The 20,460-nt window shown below is 44.8% G+C and overlaps 1 protein-coding gene across 1 annotated transcript; it reads left to right on the top strand.

Moving 5' to 3' along the window:
- The first annotated feature begins 6,577 nt into the window (after positions 1-6,577).
- Positions 6,578-19,903, top strand: pigs (phosphatidylinositol glycan anchor biosynthesis, class S). Its single transcript, XM_031809577.1, has 11 exons — positions 6,578-7,088; positions 7,815-7,954; positions 8,811-8,922; positions 10,556-10,645; positions 10,769-10,860; positions 11,321-11,561; positions 14,970-15,227; positions 15,503-15,648; positions 17,937-18,022; positions 18,490-18,700; positions 18,795-19,903. Exons 1-11 carry the CDS (start codon positions 7,070-7,072, stop codon positions 19,071-19,073), a joined length of 1,674 nt encoding a protein of 557 aa, XP_031665437.1. The 5' UTR covers positions 6,578-7,069; the 3' UTR covers positions 19,074-19,903.
- The last annotated feature ends 557 nt before the right edge of the window (positions 19,904-20,460 follow it).

The raw sequence follows: 20,460 nt of genomic DNA, 5'->3' as shown, positions 1-20,460 counted from the left end.
GGACAAGAGGAATACCTATGTGAGAATGCTGTTCATTGACTACAGCTCAGCAGGTAACACCATAGTACCCTCCAAACTCGTCATCAAGCTCGAGACCCTGGGTCTCGACCTCACCCTGTGCAACTGGGTCCTGGACTTTCTGACGGGCCGCCCCCAGGTGGTGAGGGTAGGAAACAACATCTCAACCCCGCTGATCTTCAACACTGCTCCCTGTTCACCAATGACTGCGTGGCCATGCACGCCTCCAACTCAATCATCAAGTTTGCAGACGACACTACAGTGGTAGGCTTGATTACCAACAACAACGAGACGGCTTACAGGGAGGAGGTGAGGGCCCTCGGAGTGTGGTGTCAGGAAAATAACCTCACACTCAAAGTCAACAAAACAAAGAATATGATTGTGGACTTCAGGAAGCAGCAGAAGGAGCACCCCCCCTATCCACATTGACGGGACAGTAGTGGAGAAGGTGGAAAGTTTTAAGTTCCTCGGCGTACACATCATGGACAAACTAAAATGGTCCACCCACACAGACAGCATGGTGAAGAACGCGCAACAGCACCTCTTCAACTTCAGGACGCTGAATAAATTTGGCTTGTCACCAAAAACAATCACAAACTTTATCACTGGCTGGTATGGCAACTGCTCCACCCACAACTGTAAGACTCTCCAGAGGGTAGTGAGGTCTGCACAACGCATCACCGGGGGAAAACTACCTGCCCTCCAGGACACCTACACCACCCGATGTCACAGGAAGGCCAAAAAGATCATCAAGGACAACAACTGCCCAAGCAACTGCCTGTTCACCCCGCTATCATCCAGAAGGCGAGGTCAGTACAGGTGCATCAAAGCTGGGACCGAGAGACTGAAAAACAGCCTCTATCTCAAGTCCATCAGACGGTTAACTTCTTAGTGATCCCTTCGCGCGCCAATCCGGATTTGACAACACCCAGTGAAATAGCAGTGTGCCAAATTCAAAAACAGAAATACTCATAATAATAATTACATTAATATCATATACATCGGTTTAAAGATGAACTTCTTGTTATCACACAGTATCAGCACAGTGTCAGATTTCAAAAAGGCTTTATGGCGAAAGCAAACCATGCGATTATCAGCACCCCATCAAACAAACACATGACAGTCATATATCAACCTCAGAAAAAACTATATAATTCACCTTCACCTTACCTTTGAAGATCTTATTCTGTTGGCACTCCAATATGTCCCATAAACATCACAAATGGTCCTTTAGTTTGATAAAGTCCTTCTTTATATCCCCAAAATGTCCATTTATTAGGCACGTTTGATTCAGAAAATACACCGGTTCCAACTCCCCCAACATGACTACAAATGATCTAATAAGTTACCTGTAAACTTGGTCCAAACATTTCAAACAACTTTCCTATTCCAACTTTAGGAATTTTTTCAACGTAAATAAATGATCAAATTTAAGACGGAATAAACTGTGTTCAATACCGGACGAAAACAAAGTGGAGCAAGGTTGCCCCAACCACAACAGTACACTTGGCTCGACTCCCAGAAAGGAAATGGCTACTTCTTCATTTCTCAAAGGAAAAACATCAACCAATTTCTGAAGACTGTTGACATCTAGTGGAAGCAATAGGAACTGCAAGCAAGTGCCATAGAAATCTAAGGCGGTGATTGACAGAGTCGGAAGCCTTGGCCAAGTCGATGAAGATGGCTGCACAGTACTGTCTTTCATCGATGGCGGTTATGATATCATTTAGGACGTTGAGCGTGGAAACCAGATTGCATCGTGGAGAAGGTACGGTGTGATACGAAATGGTCAGTGATCTGTTTGTTAAGTTGGCGTTCTAAGATTTTAGAAATGGATATACAGTTCACAGGTTTACATACACCTTAACCAAATACATTTAAACTCAGTTTTTCACAATTCCTGACATTAATCCTCGTAATCATTCCCTGTTGTAGGTCAGTTAGGATCACCACTTTATTTTAAGAATGTGAAATGTCAGAATAATAGTAGAGAGAATGATTTATTTCAGCTTTTATTTCTTTCAGCACTTTCCCAGTGGGTCATAAGTTTGCATACACTCAATTAGTATTTGGTAGTGTAACAGTATAACTTTAGACCGTCCCCTCGCCCATACCCGGGCGCGAACCAGGGACCCTCTGCACACATCAACAACAGTCACCCACGAAGCATCGTTACCCATCACTTCAAGGTCTCAGAGCAAGTGACGTCACCGATTGAAACGCTATTTAGCGCGCACCACTAACTAGCTAGCTGTTTCACATCCGTTACAGTAGCATTGCCTTTAAATTGTTTAACTTGGGTCAAACATTTCAGCTTTTATTTCTTTCATCACATTCTCAGTGGGTCAGAAGTTTACATACACTCAATTAGCATTTGGTATCATTGACTTTAAATTTTTTAACTTGGGTCAAACGTTTTGGGTAGCCTTCCACAAGCTTCCCACAATAAGTTGTGTGAATGTTGGCCCATTCCTCCTGACAGAGCTGGTGTAACTGAGTCAGGTTTGTAGGCCTCCTTGCTCGCACATTGATTGAGGTCAGGGCTTTGTGATGACACTCCAATACCTTGACTTTGTTGTCCTTAAGCTATTTTGCCACAACTTTGGAAGTATGCTTGGGGTCATTGTCCATTTGCTACCAAGCTTTAACTTCCTGACTGATGTCTTGAGATGTTGCTTCAATATATCCAAATAATTTTTCTACCTCATGAAGCCATCTATTTTGTGAAGTGCACCAGTCCCTCCTGCAGCAAAGCACCCCCACAACATGATGCTGCCACCCCCGTGCTTCACGGTTGGGATTGTGTTCTTCGGCTTGCAAGCCTCCCCTTTTCCCTCCAAAGATGACGATGGTCATTATGGCCGAACAGTTCTATTTTTGTTTCATCAGACCAGAGGACATTTCTCCAAAAAGTACAATCTTTGTCCCCATGTGCAGTTGCAAACTGTATTCTGGCTTTTTTATGGCGCTTTTGGAGCAGTGGCTTCTTCCTTGCTGAGCGGCCTTTCAGGTTATGTCGATATAGGACTCGTTTTACTGTGGATATAGATACTTTTGTACCTGTTTCCTCCAGCATCTTCACAAGGTCCTTTGCTGTTGTTCTGTGATTGATTTTCACTTTTCGCACCAAAGTACGTTCATCTCTAGGAGACAGAATGCGTCTCCTTCCTGAGTGGTATGACAGCTGCGTGGTCCCATGGTGTTTATTCTTGCGTACTATTGTTTGTACAGATGAATGTGGTACCTTCAGGAGTTTGGAAATTGCTCCCAAGGATGATCCAGACTTGTGAAGGTCTACAATTTTCTTTCTGAGGTCTTGGCTGATTTCTTTTCATTTTCCCATGATGTCAAGCAAGGAGGCATTTTGTTTGAAGGTAGTTCTTGAAATACATCCACAGGTATACTTCCAATTGACTCAAATGATGTCAATTAGCCATCAGAAGCTTCCAAAGCCATGACATCATTTTCTGGAATTTTCCAAGCTGTTTAAAGGCACAGTCAACTTAGTGTATGTAAACTTCTGACCCACTGGAATTGTGATTCAGTGAATTATAAATTAAATAATCTGTCTGTAAACAATTGTTGAAAGATTTACTTGTCATGCACAAAGTAGATGTCTTAACCGATTTGCCAAAACTCTAGTTTGTTAACAAGACATTTGTGGAGTGGTTGAAAAACTAGTTTTACGAGATGGGGAGGGGTGCGGGGGTAGGTTGACCTCAGGTCTCCCCACTGGAAGCCCGAGGTAGGGGGAGCGGGGGAATCTATCAAATAGCACACCTCTAACTTTGTACAGTACTAATGCAATTAGTAAAATCAGTCACACTACGAAATGCTACCAAATAAACCACAATTAATTCATAACACTGTGAATATATAGATTCACAGACATATTGTTGCATTTTTTTCTGGTTTGTGCGAAATCGTTAAGAATAATATAAAACCAGTCTGCACATCACCAAGGTGAATTGGTTTAGTCTTGACTCTTGGTTGACAGTTTTGGGGGATGGGTAATGTAGTCTTGACTCTTGGTTGACAGTGTTGGGGGATGGGTAATGTAGTCTTGACTGTTGGTTGACAGTGTTGGGGGATGGGTAATGTAGTCTTGACTCTTGGTTGACAGTTTTGGGGGATGGGTAATGTAGTCTTGACTCTCGGTTGACAGTTTTGGGGGATGGGTAATGTAGTCTTGACTCTTGGTTGACAGTTTTGGGGGATGGGTAATGTAGTCTTGACTCTTGGTTGACAGTGTTGGGGGATGGGTAATGTAGTCTTGACTCTTGGTTGACAGTTTTGGGGGATGGGTAATGTAGTCTTGACTCTTGGTTGACAGTGTTGGGGGATGGGTAATGTAGTCTTGACTCTTGGTTGACAGTTTTGGGGGATGGGTAATGTAGTCTTGACTCTTGGTTGACAGTTTTGGGGGATGGGTAATGTAGTCTTGACTCTTGGTTGACAGTGTTGGGGGATGGGTAATGTAGTCTTGACTCTTGGTTGACAGTTTTGGGGGATGGGTAATGTAGTCTTGACTCTTGGTTGACAGTTTTGGGGGATGGGTAATGTAGTCTTGACTCTTGGTTGACAGTGTTGGGGGATGGGTAATGTAGTCTTGACTCTTGGTTGACAGTGTTGGGGGATGGGTAATGTAGTGATGCTCGAGTGCCAAATCAACACAAATTTGTTTCTATTTGTCTTTGTTACTTCTTTTTGGTATTTATGAGTCTTATTTCTGTATATATTTTTATATTTATATAGTTTTAAATGTCATGAATATTTATTTGTGTAGTTCCAAATGTCGGAATAAAAATTACATCTAGATTACACTGTTCACAATCTTAGCTAGCAGTCATCATCATGAATCAAGTCTTCTGGCAAATCCTTTTTAATCCTTGTCATATGAAGAGAAATAATGAGGAGAAAATATAGATAAAGCGTATCTGTGCTTATCGGCCGTTGGACATTAACATCACAACAAGTTGGAAATCGTAAATTCAACAAGGAGTTGTTTGGAAGGAATCGGTGACAGTGTCTAACCGCAGGCATTGCAGCTGGGAAGTCCGACTGGGAAGTCAGACTGGGAAGTCCGACTGGGAAGTCAGACTGGGAAGTCAGACTGGGAAGTCAGACTGGGAAGTCAGACTGGGAAGTCCGACTGGGAAGTCCGACTGGGAAGTCCGACTGGGAAGTCCGACTGGGAAGTCAGACTGGGAAGTCAGACTGGGAAGTCCGACTGGGAAGTCAAACTGGGAAGTCAGACTGGGAAGTCCGACTGGGAAGTCAGACTGGGAAGTCCGACTGGGAAGTCAGACTGGGAAGTCCGACTAGGAAGTCCGACTGGGAAGTCCGACTGGGAAGTCCGACTGGGAAGTCCGACTGGGAGGTCAGACTGGGAAGTCAGACTGGGAGGTCAGACTGGGAAGTCAGACTGGGAGGTCAGACTGGGAAGTCAGACTGGGAAGTCAGACTGGGAAGTCAGACTGGGAGGTCAGACTGGGAGGTCAGACTGGGAAGTCAGACAATGCGTTTTGAACGGTCATCCAACTCAGAATTGTAAATCTGTTTCTTTGACGACAAAATTTGCCAACGAAGGACCGCCGAGCACAACAAGGTGAGTCCAAACATGTCTTATATGCTGCTGTATAAATGATGCAATATGCCAGGGAGATGTGGTCAGCTATATTAGATATGTTTATTTAAAAGGCAGTACATGAGTCTGAATGAAATGTTTTGCTGCCAGATAAGGCTCTGCTGATAGCCAGGTGTAGCAGTGGTAAGGATTCACTCCATGGTGCTGAACAGAAAGCTCTGCTGATAGCCAGGTGTAGCAGTGGTAAGGATTCACTCCATGGTGCTGAACAGAAAGCTCTGCTGATAGCCAGGTGTAGCAGTGGTAAGGATTCACTCCATGGTGCTGAACAGAAAGCTCTGCTGATAGCCAGGTGTAGCAGTGGTAAGGATTCACTCCATGGTGCTGAACAGAAAGCTCTGCTGATAGCCAGGTGTAGCAGTGGTAAGGATTCACTCCATGGTGCTGAACAGAAAGCTCTGCTGTTGGGACAGCTTTATGTCGGCCCTAAACATTTGTGGGCGACATTTGTCGTCGTTATAGTGCAATTAATGTATTGTTTAGTATTATGTTATGTAGTGACTTTGCTAGTATGCATCTCAACAAAACATTTTTTTTGTTTTGTTTGCCCCACTAAGATTTACAAGCTAACTAACTTGTTGAATCACGTTAGTAACTTCTGGGTTTGGAGCGAAAACCTAAAGGATGGTAGCTCTCCAGGAACAAAGTTGGTCATCCTTGCAATCGTGATTTGGGATTTGTACAAAATAAATAAAAGTAGAGAACAGTAAATAATGAAATAATCTGAACCAAGTATGCTAATCTGTTAAATTAACAATCCGTTTTAAGACCCCCAGAAATTATGAAGTGATGAAGACCACCTGGAAAGTACCCGTGTAAACCTGCGACGCGCCCGCGGGAAAGCAACGCAACCGCAGCCTAGCAATGAACGCACCCGAATCGACCTGCATCCTGGAACGCACCCGAAACGACCTGCATCCTGGAACGCACCCGAATCGACCTGCATCCTGGAACGCAACCACGGTCTGGCAATGCCACTTAAGCTAGCCAGCTGTGCCACGAGTAGTCGGAGTCTCGCGTTATTGTCAGTACAGTACATTTACATCACGATATGAAATGTTGATTTTGAACCTTCTGATCAACTACGAATAGGTCAGGCGGCGCTCCACTGTCTGATTCATATCGCTTGATTTCAGATGATAGTTGTCGTTTTTATCGACTGATTGTAATTGTATGGGGTGTGCAGACTCCGGGTAGGCCGTCATTGTAAAAAGTAATAATTTGTTCTTATTCAACTGACCTGGCTAGGTTAAAGGTTAAATTAAAGAAGACGGACGAGAATCTCCCCTAGATATTTAAAGCCCGCCTTTTGATTCGTGATTGGGTAGGATGTAGGGGGAATAGCGAGTTTTCGATTGGACAGCTGTCCTGCCCTTCTAGCCCTGCCCAGTTGCATGGACAGAGATGGCGGCGATAGAAGTGGGTGAGTGAAGCGTCTGGCACAATAATGCGTCGTTTTCTTTAAACTACCGCAGTTTTAGCGCTATAAAACACACACACATTTAGAACAGTATATTCAGAAGAGAATGAATTAGGCAGCGTTTATTGACTATTTGTAAATATTTGTTTGTTTCCTAGTTGTAGTGTTGTGCCCAGAGAGTTGTCTGTCTAGCTTTCTCAGTCATAGCCGATAACTACCGGGGCCTTTCTATTAACCGACCCGACGCTCGGTCTGAACGTTAACTCGGGGTACGGTTTTGGAAACATAAGGAACGTACCCTTTCATATCAGCGAGTAATAATCATTTTCAAAAAACAAAAAGTTAAATTACTACACATCTTTTTTTATTAGGGTTAGTTCTCCCATACGACCATATGTCCATGTTACTGCGCTTGTTTTCGGAAGGCAGAGTTGACCACGGTGCTAATTATCGAGCTAATTATCTAGTGTGCTCCGAACATCTAAGTAAAGGTAACGTTAACTAGGGAGGAAGTGTAGTTCCTCGGCTGGATGCCCACAGCCTTAGATGGCCCGTCAGTAGATGTCCCGTCAGTAGATGTCCCGTCAGTAGATGACTGTAATGTCCCGGCAGTAGATGGTTGTAGATAACCCGTCAGTAGATGGCTGTAGATGACCCACAGGCTGTGGATCACTGTGTGTGGATCACTCTCTGATTCCCTAGTAGTCTAATATAATGTGTGTGTTGCAGAGCGTCACCGAGGGCGTCTGGCGGCCCTGGCCATAGCAGTGGTGGTGATCGCTGTGGGAGTTCCCTTGTGGTGGAAGACCACTGAGACATACAGGGCATGGCTACCTGTCACCCAGATCAACCAGCTAGCTCAGCTGCAGGTAACACAGCTGTGTGTGTGTGTGTGTGTGTGTGTGTGTGTGCGCGCGCGCACGAGAGAGAGAACAGAGAGAGAGAGTTAACAGAGCTGTGTGTGTGTGTGTGCAGGTTAACAGAGCTGTGTGTGTGTGTGTGCAGGTTAACAGAGCTGTGTGTGTGTGTGTGCAAGTTAACAGAGCTGTGTGTGTGCAGGTTAACAGAGCTGTGTGTGTATATGTGTGTTGCGCGTGCGCGCGAGAGAGAACAGAGAGAGAGAACAGAGAGAGAGAGAGAGAGAGAGTTAACAGAGCTGTGTGTGTGTGTGCAGGTTAACAGAGCTGTGTGTGTGTGTGTGTGCAGGTTAACAGAGCTGTGTGTGTGTGTGTGTGCAGGTTAACAGAGCTGTGTGTGTGTGTGCAGGTTAACAGAGCTGTGTGTGTGTGCAGGTTAACAGAGCTGTGTGTGTGTGCAGGTTAACAGAGCTGTGTGTGTGTGCAGGTTAACAGAGCTGTGTGTGTGTGCAGGTTAACAGAGCTGTGTGTGTGCAGGTTATCAGAGCTGTGTGTGCGTGCAGGTTAACAGAGCTGTGTGTGCGTGCAGGTTAACAGAGCTGTGTGTGTGCAGGTTATCAGAGCTGTGTGTGCGTGCAGGTTAACAGAGCTGTGTGTGCGTGCAGGTTAACAGAGCTGTGTGTGTGTGCGTGCAGGTTAACAGAGCTGTGTGTGTGTGTGTGTGCAGGTTAACAGAGCTGTGTGTGTGTGTGTGCAGGTTAACAGAGCTGTGTGTGTGTGTGCAGGTTAACAGAGCTGTGTGTGTGTGTGCAGGTTAACAGAGCTGTGTGTATGTGTGTGCAGGTTAACAGAGCTGTGTGTGTTACAGCTACAGTTGAGTGTAGAAGTGGAGGTGGTGTTCTCTAGAGGAACTCTGACTGCTGAACACCAGAAGAAGATTGATCCCACACACACACGCCTGGAGGAGCACCCTGTGGACGGTGAGAGGGGAGGGGGGTGGTTCTGGTGATACCACGAGGGGAGGGGGGTGGTTCTGGAGATACCACGAGAGGTGGATCTACAAGGCTGTTATTATTATTGTTAATAAATTATAATTATTTTTAAATCACCTTTATTTAACCAGGTAGGCTAGTTGAGAACAAGTTCTCATTTACAACTGCGACCTGGCCAAGATAAAGCAAAGCAGTGTGAACAGACAACAACACAGAGTTACACATAATTAAACAATTAACAAGCCAATAACACAATAAACAAGTCAATGACAGTAGAGAAAATAAAGTCTATATACATTGTGTGCAAAAGGCATGAGGAGGTGGGCAATAAATAGGCCATAGGAGCGAATGATTACAATTTAGCAGATTAACACTGGAGTGATGGATGAGCAGATGGCGATGTGCAGGTAGAGATACTGAGGTGCAAAAGAGCAGAAAAGTAAATAAAATAAAAACAGTATGGGGATACTAAGACTACTATTAATTATTGTAAAACTAACAATCTGAAGTAGATCAAGAAAAAGGAGATTATTATTATTATTATAAATATTATATTTATGACCATTTGAAACCGTGTCAACAACACTAAATAAATGATAAATAATACCAGAGAAGCTGTTCTGACAAACCAAAAAGTAAAGCCTTTCTTTCAGCAAAGACTAAAAACAGCCACATTTGTGAACTTGTTTATCCAACATGTTGTGGTTGTGGGAGTCTTGGTGCTCAGGGAATCAGTAGGCTATTAAACAAACACTGAAACAGGCAACAGAAGCAGGTCTGTCTTATTTCTGTAAAAAAATACAGATGATTTATAAAGCCAGGCACATTTTAACAGTTAGACTATTGATTCTAGACCTAATTAAGTTATAGTTTCCTCTCTCATCACTTTTCTTAGACAATTTAAGGAAATGGCTGTTTCCTCGTCTCCTAACTCCACTGCTGCCTCATTGTTCTCAACACCAATATGCTGGTTCACTATTATGCACATAGCAACATGGTCTAGGACAGGGGTACTCAAGTCTTACCCTACGAGGTCCAGAGCCTGCTGGTTTTCTGTTATACCTGATAAATGCACAATTAAAAAATGCAGTGGAACTGGCTTCGAGGTCCAGATTTGAGTTTGAGGGGTCTAGGAAAAGGTACCAATTCGATGTGTTTCAGAACCATGGACAGCGACCACTATCCAGCTTCGTGATAAAATAATATTTATTAATGATTCACCATTGTTGTTACGTAATATAACATGTTGTGGTAATATAACATGTTAATATAACCATATACCATTTCAATAGCATGTCTTAGACTGATGGACTGTGCCATCCCCACGGCCTCCAGAATGGATCAGTACACTCAGACAGGAGCCAATCAGTCAGGAGCCAATCAGACAGGAGTCTTGTGCACCATTATTTGTTTTTCTACTGCCCGACTAAAGAAATCTCAGTCAACCAACAGCCGCTCAACCAAACAATCAATATGGGGTCAGCCCTACTAAATATTAACATCTCTCTGTCTCTCCCCCGCTCTCTCTCCGACCCTCTGTCCCTCCCTCTGTCTCTCCATCCCTCTGTCCCTCCCTCTCTCTCCCTTGCCTCCCCTCTTTCCCATATCCGCCCCCCTCCAGAGACCACAGTGTTGCGTTACAGGTATGAGACTAGATACAGGACAGCTACCATCATGGAGGAAGATGCTCTGAACCAGCCCACTGCAGCAGGTCAGTGGCTGCCTCAGCCAATCAGCTGGGTGGCGTTTCATCAGATCAAGAATAAAAACGGTCATTATTTATCATCTCTCTCTCTCTTCACACTCATCTCACACTCTCGCCCCCCCCCCGCAGAGACGGATCAGTCTCTTCATCTGCTCAGTGAGAGCCCCTGTGGCTCCGTGGTCATCTATGTGGTCCCAGAATCCTCCACACTGCTACCTGAGGTGAGAACACAAATACACGTCATATTTGATTATCTTGAATGTGTGTTTGTCTATAATATTGCGTGTGTATGTGATTTATATACACTACCAGTCAAAAGTTACCTACTCATTCAAGGGTTTTTCTTTATTTTTACTATTTTCTACATTGTAGAATAAAAAAAGCTGTCATCAAGCCAAAGGGTGGCTACTATGAAGAATCTAAAATATAAATTATTATGTTGATTTGTTTAACACTTTTTCTGGTTACTACATGATTCCATATGTGTTATTTCATAGTTTTGATGTCTTCACTATTATTCTACAATGTAGAAAATAAAGAAAAACCCTAGAATGAGGTGTGTCCAAACTTTTGACTGGTACTGCACATATAATATTATGTGTTTTAAAAATAAATAGTGTTTTACCTTTTATTTAACTAGGCAAGTCTGTTAAGAACACATTCTTATCATTCTTGTTCCAGGGTGTGAGTGTGTACGTGGGTCAGAGGCGGACGGCGCTGTTGCGTGCGGGGAGGCCAATGAGAGTGGGCGTCGGCCTGAAGGAGGTGCTAGCCCACCTGGAGACCCAGGTACAACAGGTTCTCAAGGTCATGTCATTCAGCCACAGTGACATCACCGCTGCCCTTAGCGACCGCGTCCGCCTCGACTACAGTAGCAGGGAGGGTCTGGCCGACAGCATGAGAGCCTTCAAGTCCAGCCCAGGTTAGTCCTAACCCCTAGTTAACCCTAGTCCAGGTTAGTCCTAACCCCTAGTTAACCCTAGTCCAGGTTAGTCCTAACCCCTAGTTAACCCTAGTCCAGGTTAGTCCTAACCCCTAGTTAACCCTATCCCAGGTTAGTCCTAACCCCTAGTTAACCCTAGTCCAGGTTAGTCCTACTCCCAACCCCTAGTTAACCCTAGTCCAGGTTAGTCGATGTGCTCCAACTTCATAGGATAATAAATCCTCTAGCTGCTGGGACATTAGTGTCGGGTGTGTTTCTATTCTAACTCCCAAAGAAGAGAGGAGGTCCTCATATGGGACTAACTTGTCCGACTGGGCAGAACTGTGTTGATTATCCGTTTCCAGTGTGCCCGTCGAGAGGGGATTCTTTCTCCAAAACCGGTCCGCCCAGATTGATTGGGTGTAGCAATAGACTTCATTTATTTTATCGTCCGCGGAAACCTTGGCCCAGCCCCCACCTTTATCATAGAATCAGGCGGCCCAACCCCCACCTTTATCATAGAATCAGGCGGCCCAACCCCCACCTTTATCATAGAATCAGGCGGCCCAAAACAGGTGATGCTTAGAAATCATTAGAGAGCAACTTGGAAGGTCCAGCCTTCCATGAAGATCAGAAACTGGGTCTGGTTTGGTAGGGTTCAGCTTTCCATGAAGATCGGAAACTTGGTTTGGTAGGGTCCAGCCTTCCATGAAGATCGGAAACTGGGTCTGGTTTGGTAGGGTCCAGCTTTCCATGAAGATCGGAAACTGGGTCTGGTTTGGTAGGGTCCAGCCTTCCATGAAGATCGGAAACTGGGTCTGGTTTGGTAGGGTTCAGCATTCCATGAAGATCGGAAACTGGGTCTGGTTTGGTAGGGTCCAGCCTTCCATGAAGATCGGAAACTGGGTCTGGTTTGGTAGGGTCCAGCCTTCCATGAAGATCGGAAACTGGGTCTGGTTTGGTAGGGTCCAGCGTTCCATGAAGATCGGAAACTTGGTTTGGTAGGGTCCAGCCTTCCATGAAGATCGGAAACTTGGTTTGGTAGGGTCCAGCTTTCCATGAAGATCGGAAACTTGGTCTGGTTTGGTAGGGTCCAGCCTTCCATGAAGATCGGAAACTGGGTCTGGTTTGGTAGGGTCCAGCCTTCCATGAAGATCAGAAACTGGGTCTGGTTTGGTAGGGTCCAGCCTTCCATGAAGATCAGAAACTGGGTCTGGTTTGGTAGGGTCCAGCCTTCTATGAAAATCAGAAACTGGGTCTGGTTTTGGTAGGGTCCAGCCTTCCATGAAGATCGGAAACTGGGTCTGGTTTGGTCTTAAACATACAGGTGTGTGGTAACACGTTATGCCAAGATCAAAAGAGCTCTCTGAGGTCCTCAGAAGGAAGGTGGTTGAGTCTGGGAGGAGTTTCAGATACATTTCCAAGCAATTTGATGTCAATCATTCCAGTGTCTGAGTGATAATTTATAGATGGATAAAATTCCACACCACTGGCAGTCTGGAAGTCCCACCAAATTCAGCCCAAGAGCTGACCGAAAGATGCAAAGGAAATCTCTAAGAACCCCAGGGTAACATCAAGGGATCTACAGGCATCTCTTTCCGCAATCGATGTTGAACTGCATGAGTCAACAATCAGAAAGAGACTTGGTCTACGTGAGAGGTCAGGAAGGAAGAAGCTTCTGCTCTCAAAAAAATTATATAAATGCACGACTGTAGTTTGCCAGACAACAGCTGAGTGAAGAACAATGTGCTCTGGACAGATGAGTCGAAGGTGGAGTTGTTTGGCCACAATGCCAGAAGTCATGTTTGCTGAAAACAAAACACTGCCTTTAAACAGAAGAACCTCACACCAACAATAGAGCATGCTGCCTTAGTGCCAGGCCAGCTTGCCATCATTGAGTCAATCATCAATCCACATTGTACCAGAGAATACAGGAGGAGAATGTGAGGCCATCTGTCAAAAAGCTGAACCCAAAATGGATCTTGCAACAGGAGAATTATCTAAAACACAGGAGCAAATCCACAACAGAATGTCTCAAAAAGAAGTGGAGGGTTGTGGAATGGCCGAGTCCAAGCCCAGATCTCAGTCCTGTGGAAACAAAGGGTTGAAGGAGGAGCTAGTGTAATGATTCTCAGTGGTGTAGATGGTACAATGATTCTCAGTGGTGTAGATGGTACAATGATTCTCAGTGGTGTAGATGGAACAATGATTCTCAGTGGTGTAGATGGAACAATGATTCTCAGTGGTGTAGATGGAACAATGATTCTCAGTGGTGTAGATGGAACAATGATTCTCAGTGGTGTAGATGGAACAATGATTCTCAGTGGTGTAGATGGTACAATGATTCTCAGTGGTGTAGATGGTACAATGATTCTCAGTGGTGTAGATGGAACAATGATTCTCAGTGGTGTAGCTGGTACAATAATTCTCAGTGGTGTAGCTGGTACAATGATTCTCAGTGGTGTAGATGGTACAATGATTCTCAGTGGTGTAGATGGTACAATAATTCTCAGTGGTGTAGATGGTACAATGATTCTCAGTGGTTTAGATGGAACAATGATTCTCAGTGGTGTAGCTGGTACAATGATTCTCAGTGGTGTAGATGGTACAATGATTCTCAGTGGTGTAGATGGTACAATGATTCTCAGTGGTTTAGATGGAACAATGATTCTCAGTGGTGTAGATGGAACAATGATTCTCAGTGGTGTAGATGGTACAATGATTCTTAGTGGTGTAGATGGTACAATGATTCTCAGTGGTGTAGCTGGAACAATGATTCTCAGTGGTGTAGATGGTACAATGATTCTCAGTGGTGTAGATGGTACAATGATTCTCAGGGGTGTAGATGGTACAATGATTCCCAGGGGTGTAGATGGTACAATGATTCTCAGGGGTGTAGATGGTACAATGATTCTCAAGGGTGTAGATGGTACAATGATTCTCAGTGGTGTAGATGGTACAATGATCCTCAGGGGTGTAGATGGTACAATGATCCTCAGGGGTGTAGATGGTACAATGATCCTCAGGGGTGTAGATGGTACAATGATCCTCAGGGGTGTAGATGGTACAATGATCCTCAGGGGTGTAGATGGTACAATGATCCTCAGGGGTGTAGATGGTACAATGATCCTCAGGGGTGTAGATGGTACAATGATCCTCAGGGGTGTAGATGGTACAATGATTCTCAGGGGTATAGATGGTACAATGATTCTCAGGGGTGTAGATGGTACAATGATTCTCAGGGGTGTAGATGGTACAATGATTCTCAGGGGTGTAGATGGTACAATGATTCTCAGGGGTGTAGATGGTACAATGATTCCCAGGGGTGTAGATGGTACAATGATCCTCAGGGGTGTAGATGGTACAATGATTCTCCATTTTCTCTCTCTCTCTTCTCCCCCCCTGCAGGTTATGAAATAACCTTCAGCCTGTTGAACCCTGACCCTAAGTCTCACCATCTGCACTGGGACATAGAGGCAGCAGTCCAAAGTTATATCCAGCCTCTCCTGTCGAAGCTGGCCCCGGTGGCCGACTTCAGTCTGGACTCACAGATCCTCTACTACGCTGTCCTAGGGGTCAACCCACGTTTTGATCCCTCACTCAACGCCTACACACTCAACGCTGACAGCCTGTCTCACGTCATTAACCCCGTAGAGGCCAGGCTGGGTGAGAACACACACCCATTGTATATACGCTCACATTCAGCTAATCCTATGTACGGTGCATTCAGAACGTATTCAGACCTCTTGACTTATTCCACATTTTGGCATATTACAGCCTCAGTTTTACTCAAGGCATACAACGCAGTGTAGGCATAGCCTATAGGCCTAGCATTTTATAAATGTTATATATAATTCATTGGGGTTCACAGTGCGGACCGACCCGAGGTCCCAATATCGAGAACAGTTACAGTAATTTCTCGTGTGTGTGTGTGTGTCCAGGCTCCAGCGCTGCGTCATCCAACCCTGTCCTGAACTTCCTGCTGTACGTTCCAGACGCACGTCACTCCCCCCTCTACATCACCGACCACCGCAAATACACTGTTGTCTCCAACGCCTTCAGCTCCCCGCGCTGGGGTGGCATCATGGTAACACACACACACACACACATTCTCTCACACACACACACATTCTCTCACACACACACACACACACACACATTCTCTCACACACACACACACACACACACATTCTCTCACACACACACACACACACACACATTCTCTCACACACACACACACACACACACACATTCTCTCACACACACACACACACACACACACATTCTCTCACACACACACACACACACACACATTCTCTCACACACACACACACACACACATTCTCTCACACACACACACACACACACATTCTCTCACACACACACACACACACACACACACACACACACACACACACATTCTCTCACACACACACACACATTCTCTCACACACACACACACACATTCTCTCACACACACACACACACATTCTCTCACACACACACACACATTCTCTCACACACACCACACACACACACACACACATTCTCACACACACACACACACACACACATTCTCACACACACACACATTCTCACACACACACACACACACACACACACACATTCTCTCACACACACACACACACACACACATTCTCTCACACACACACACACACACACATTCTCTCACACACACACACACATTCTCTCACACACACACATTCTCTCACACACACACACACACACACATTCTCTCTCACACACACACACACACATTCTCTCTCACACACACACACACACATTCTCTCTCACACACATTCTCTCACACACACACACACACATTCTCTCACACACACACACACACACACACACACACACACACACATACTCTGAGTGAATACATGTTAGAATCTCCTTTGGCAGCGATTACAGCTGTGAGTCTTTCTGGGTAAGGCCCTAAGAGCTGTGAGTCTTTCTGGGTAAGGCCCTAAGAGCTGTGAGTCTTTCTGGGTAAGTCTCTAAGAGCGTTCCACTCCTGGATTGTATAACATTTGCCCATTTATTCTGAAAGAAATTATTCCAGCTCTGTCAAATTGGTTGTTGGTCATGGCTAGACAACCATTTTCAAGTCTTGCCATAGATTTTCAAGCAGATTTAAGTCAAAACTGTAACTCAGCCACTCCATGTATTTTTCTTCTTGGTAAGCACCTCCAGTGTAGATGTGGCCTTGTGTTTTAGGTTATTGTCCTGTTGAAATGTGAATTCATCTCCCAGTGTCTGATGGAAAGCAGACTCAACCAGGTTTTCCTCTATGCCTGTGCTTAGCTCCATTCCATAATTGTTTTTGTCATGGAAAAACTCCCCAGTCCTTATTGTTGACGAGCATACCCATAACATGATGCAGCCACCACTATGCTTGAAAATATGGAGAGTGGTACTCGGTAATGTGTTGTATTGGATTGTCCCCAGACATAACACTCAGTATTCAGGATTAAAAAGTGAAGTGCTTTGCCACATTTTCTGCAGTATTACTTTAGTTCCTTGTTGCAATATTTGGCATATTTTGGAATATATTTATTCTGTACAGGCTTCCTTCTTTTCACTCTGTCATTTAGGTTAGTATTGTGGAGTAACTACAATGTTGTTGATCCATCCTCACAGCCAATAAACTCTGTTTTAAAGTCACCGTTGGCCTCATGGTGTGCGGTTTCCTTCCTCTCCGGCAACTGAGTTAGGAAGGACTCCTGTATCTTTATAGTGACTGGGTGTAGTGATACATTATCCAAAGTGTAATGAATGACTTCACCATGCTCAAAGGGATGTTCAATGTCTGCTTTCGTTGTTGCCATCTACCAATTGGTGTTGGAAAACCTCCCTGGTCTTTGTGGTCGAATCCGTGCTTGAAATTCATAGCTCAACTGAGCCCTACCTAGAAATGATCTGTAGTCATTCAAAAATCATGTTAAACACTATTTAGTCCATGCAATTTATGTGATTGTTAAGCACATTTTCACTCCAGAACTTATTTATGCATGTCATAACCAAGGGGTTGAATACTTATTGACTTTCATTTTTTATTAATTTGTAAAAAATCTGAAAAAAACAATTCCACTTTGACATTATGGGGTACTGTGTGTGTAGACCAGTGATTGGGTATGTAATCCATGTTACATTCATTATGGGGTATTTAATCCATGTTAAATTCATTATGGGGTATTTAATCCATGTTAAATTCATTATGGGGTATTTAATCCTTAAAGGCTGTAACACAACAACATGTGGAAGGGTGTGAATACTTTGTGAAGGGAGTGTACATCATGTACTCAACACACAATGTCTTGTGAAGAAGGTGTGTATTCTCCCTCTCTCTAGGTGTATAATGTCAATGGGACAGAGCTTCCTGTTCACATCAACATAGACATGACCAGAGTGATGGGAGTCTTCCTAGCACAGCTACGGTCAGTACTGGCGTGTTTGAGTAAGGCCACGTCCTAGTGGCGTGTTTGAGTAAGGCCACGTCCTAGTGGCGTGTTTGAGTAAGGCCACGTCCTAGTGGCGTGTTTGAGTAAGGCCACGTCCTAGTGGCGTGTTTGAGTAAGGCCATGTCCTAGTGGCGTGTTTGAGTAAGGCCACGTCCTAGTGGCGTGTTTGAGTAAGGCCACGTCCTAGTGGCGTGTTTGAGTAAGGCCACGTCCTAGTGGCGTGTTTGAGTAAGGCCACGTCCTAGTGGCGTGTTTGAGTAAGGCCACGTCCTAGTGGCGTGTTGCTTTGATCCGGGTTTTCCAGTCTTTATTGGGAGACGGACGTTGGCGGTCAGTGGAGATGACGCATCCATACAATTACCATCCACTGACAAAACGTTCAGATGGACCAAAATTAATCCGTTCCAACTTGGTGTCCATTGTCCCCTCTGTCTCTCCCTCAGGCTGATGCTGGGTGTCCAGTCGTCAACCCCTCCTCCTGGCTTCCTGGTTGGCCCGTGTGGCCCAGCGGGATTGGCTGACTGGGAGTTGGATCGCCTCCTGTGGAGTCGCAGTGTAGAGAACGTTGCCACAGCAACGACAACCATCACCTCATTGGCCCAGCTGCTGGACCAGATAGGAAACATCGTCATCAACGACAACATCGCAGAACAGGTGTGTGTGTGTGTGTGAGTGTGAGAAATAGTAGTCTTGTCGTGCTATTGTCATGGTCTCTAACTGGTGATTGGCTGTTGTTCCTGTCCGTCAGGTGTCAGCAGCAGTTGCCTCTCTCCAGTTGGCTGTGGGTCAGTTGGAGGCGGGGAACCTGGGCCTGGCCCTGCAGTACAGTAAGGAAGCTATCCTCCATTCAGAACGAGCCTTCTTCGACCCCTCCCTCCTCCACCTCCTCTATTTCCCTGACGATCAGAAGTTTGCCATCTACATCCCTCTCTTCCTGCCCATGTGTGTCCCCATCCTGCTCTCACTGCTCAAGATGGCCGCCGAGGCCCGCCAGAGGCGAAGGGAGAGACAGGACAAGAAGGAGTGAGATGGAAGTTACTAAGATGGAGAGATCGACCGATGAACGGGCACACGCACAGTTGGTTCACTGATCAACAAAGTGTTTAAAGGAAACTGTCTGGACTCAGAAATTATGTTAAGACCATTAGAAATACATGGGGCCGTATTGATCAAACTTCTCACAATAGGAGTGTTTATTTAGGATCAGTTTTGCCTTTCAGAACACAATGAATAACATTACATGGACAGGGGGACCTGATCCAAGATCAACACTCCTCTGATTAAATAGACAGGGGGACCTGATCCTAGATCAACACTCTTCTGATTATATGGACGGGGGGGGACCTGATCCTAGATCCCAAAAAAGTTATTAACCGGTAATCAAGATTTGAAAATAACGGTTTTGTTCCTGGAACACTAGAGATCCCTTTCGTTCCCGGTTCTGATTTCGTTCCTCGGAAAATGTTTTTCAGTTATGTTCCCTGAACCGGTTCCAACCTCTGACTGAGATACTTGATACATATGCGGCCCCTGAAAACCAGGCGTTTGCTGTAGTCTGAAACCACTGGTGGCAGGGGGTTGATGCCATCACCGTGGCGATGTTGAAATGGTTTTAGTTGTCTTTTATTTGTCTGATCTGGAAGCAACAGGTCTGTCTTTCACTGTAGCAACAAGGTTTAGATGGTTTTATTTATGTTGGGAATGATGCTTTACTTACGCTCTGTCGATTATTGTACGAGACGGACTCGTACGATCAACTGGGAATTCATTGATTTGGGGAAGGACTTTGTCTATCTGTTTGTTTGTTTTATGCTTTGTACATGTTTATGACAATAAATAAAGAATCTAAGGCCGGTCTTATGTTTGTTGATAAATATACTGAACAAAGATATAAATGCAACAATTTAAATGAGTTTTCTGAGTTACAATTTTAATAAATATATTTGGCCCTAATCTACGGATTTCACATGACTGGGCAGGGGCGTAGCCATGGGTGGGCTTTGGAGGGCATAGGCCCACCCAATGGGGAGCCAGGCTCAGCCAATCAGAGTGAGTTCTTCCCCACAAAAGGACTTAATTACAGACAGAAATACTCCTCAGTTTCATCAACTATCCGGGTGGCTGGTATCAGACGATTCAAAAAGTGAAGGAGACGGATTTGGAGGTCCTGGGCTGTTTGCACATAGTCTGCGGTTGTGAGCCCGGCTGGATGTTCTGGCAAATGCTCTAGAACAACATTGGCGGCAGCTTGTGGTAGAGAAATGAACAAATTATTTGGCAACAGCTCTGGTGGACATTCCTGCAGTGTGCCAATTGCACCCTCCCTCAAAACTTGAGACATTTGTGGTGTTGTGTAACAAAACTACACAATTTCGAGTGGCATTTTATTGTTCCCAGCACAAGGTGCACCTGTG

This window comes from Oncorhynchus kisutch, linkage group LG29 (assembly GCF_002021735.2).
Source record: "Oncorhynchus kisutch isolate 150728-3 linkage group LG29, Okis_V2, whole genome shotgun sequence".
NCBI lineage: Eukaryota > Metazoa > Chordata > Actinopteri > Salmoniformes > Salmonidae > Oncorhynchus > Oncorhynchus kisutch.
This window is presented reverse-complemented; position numbering and strand designations above follow the sequence as displayed.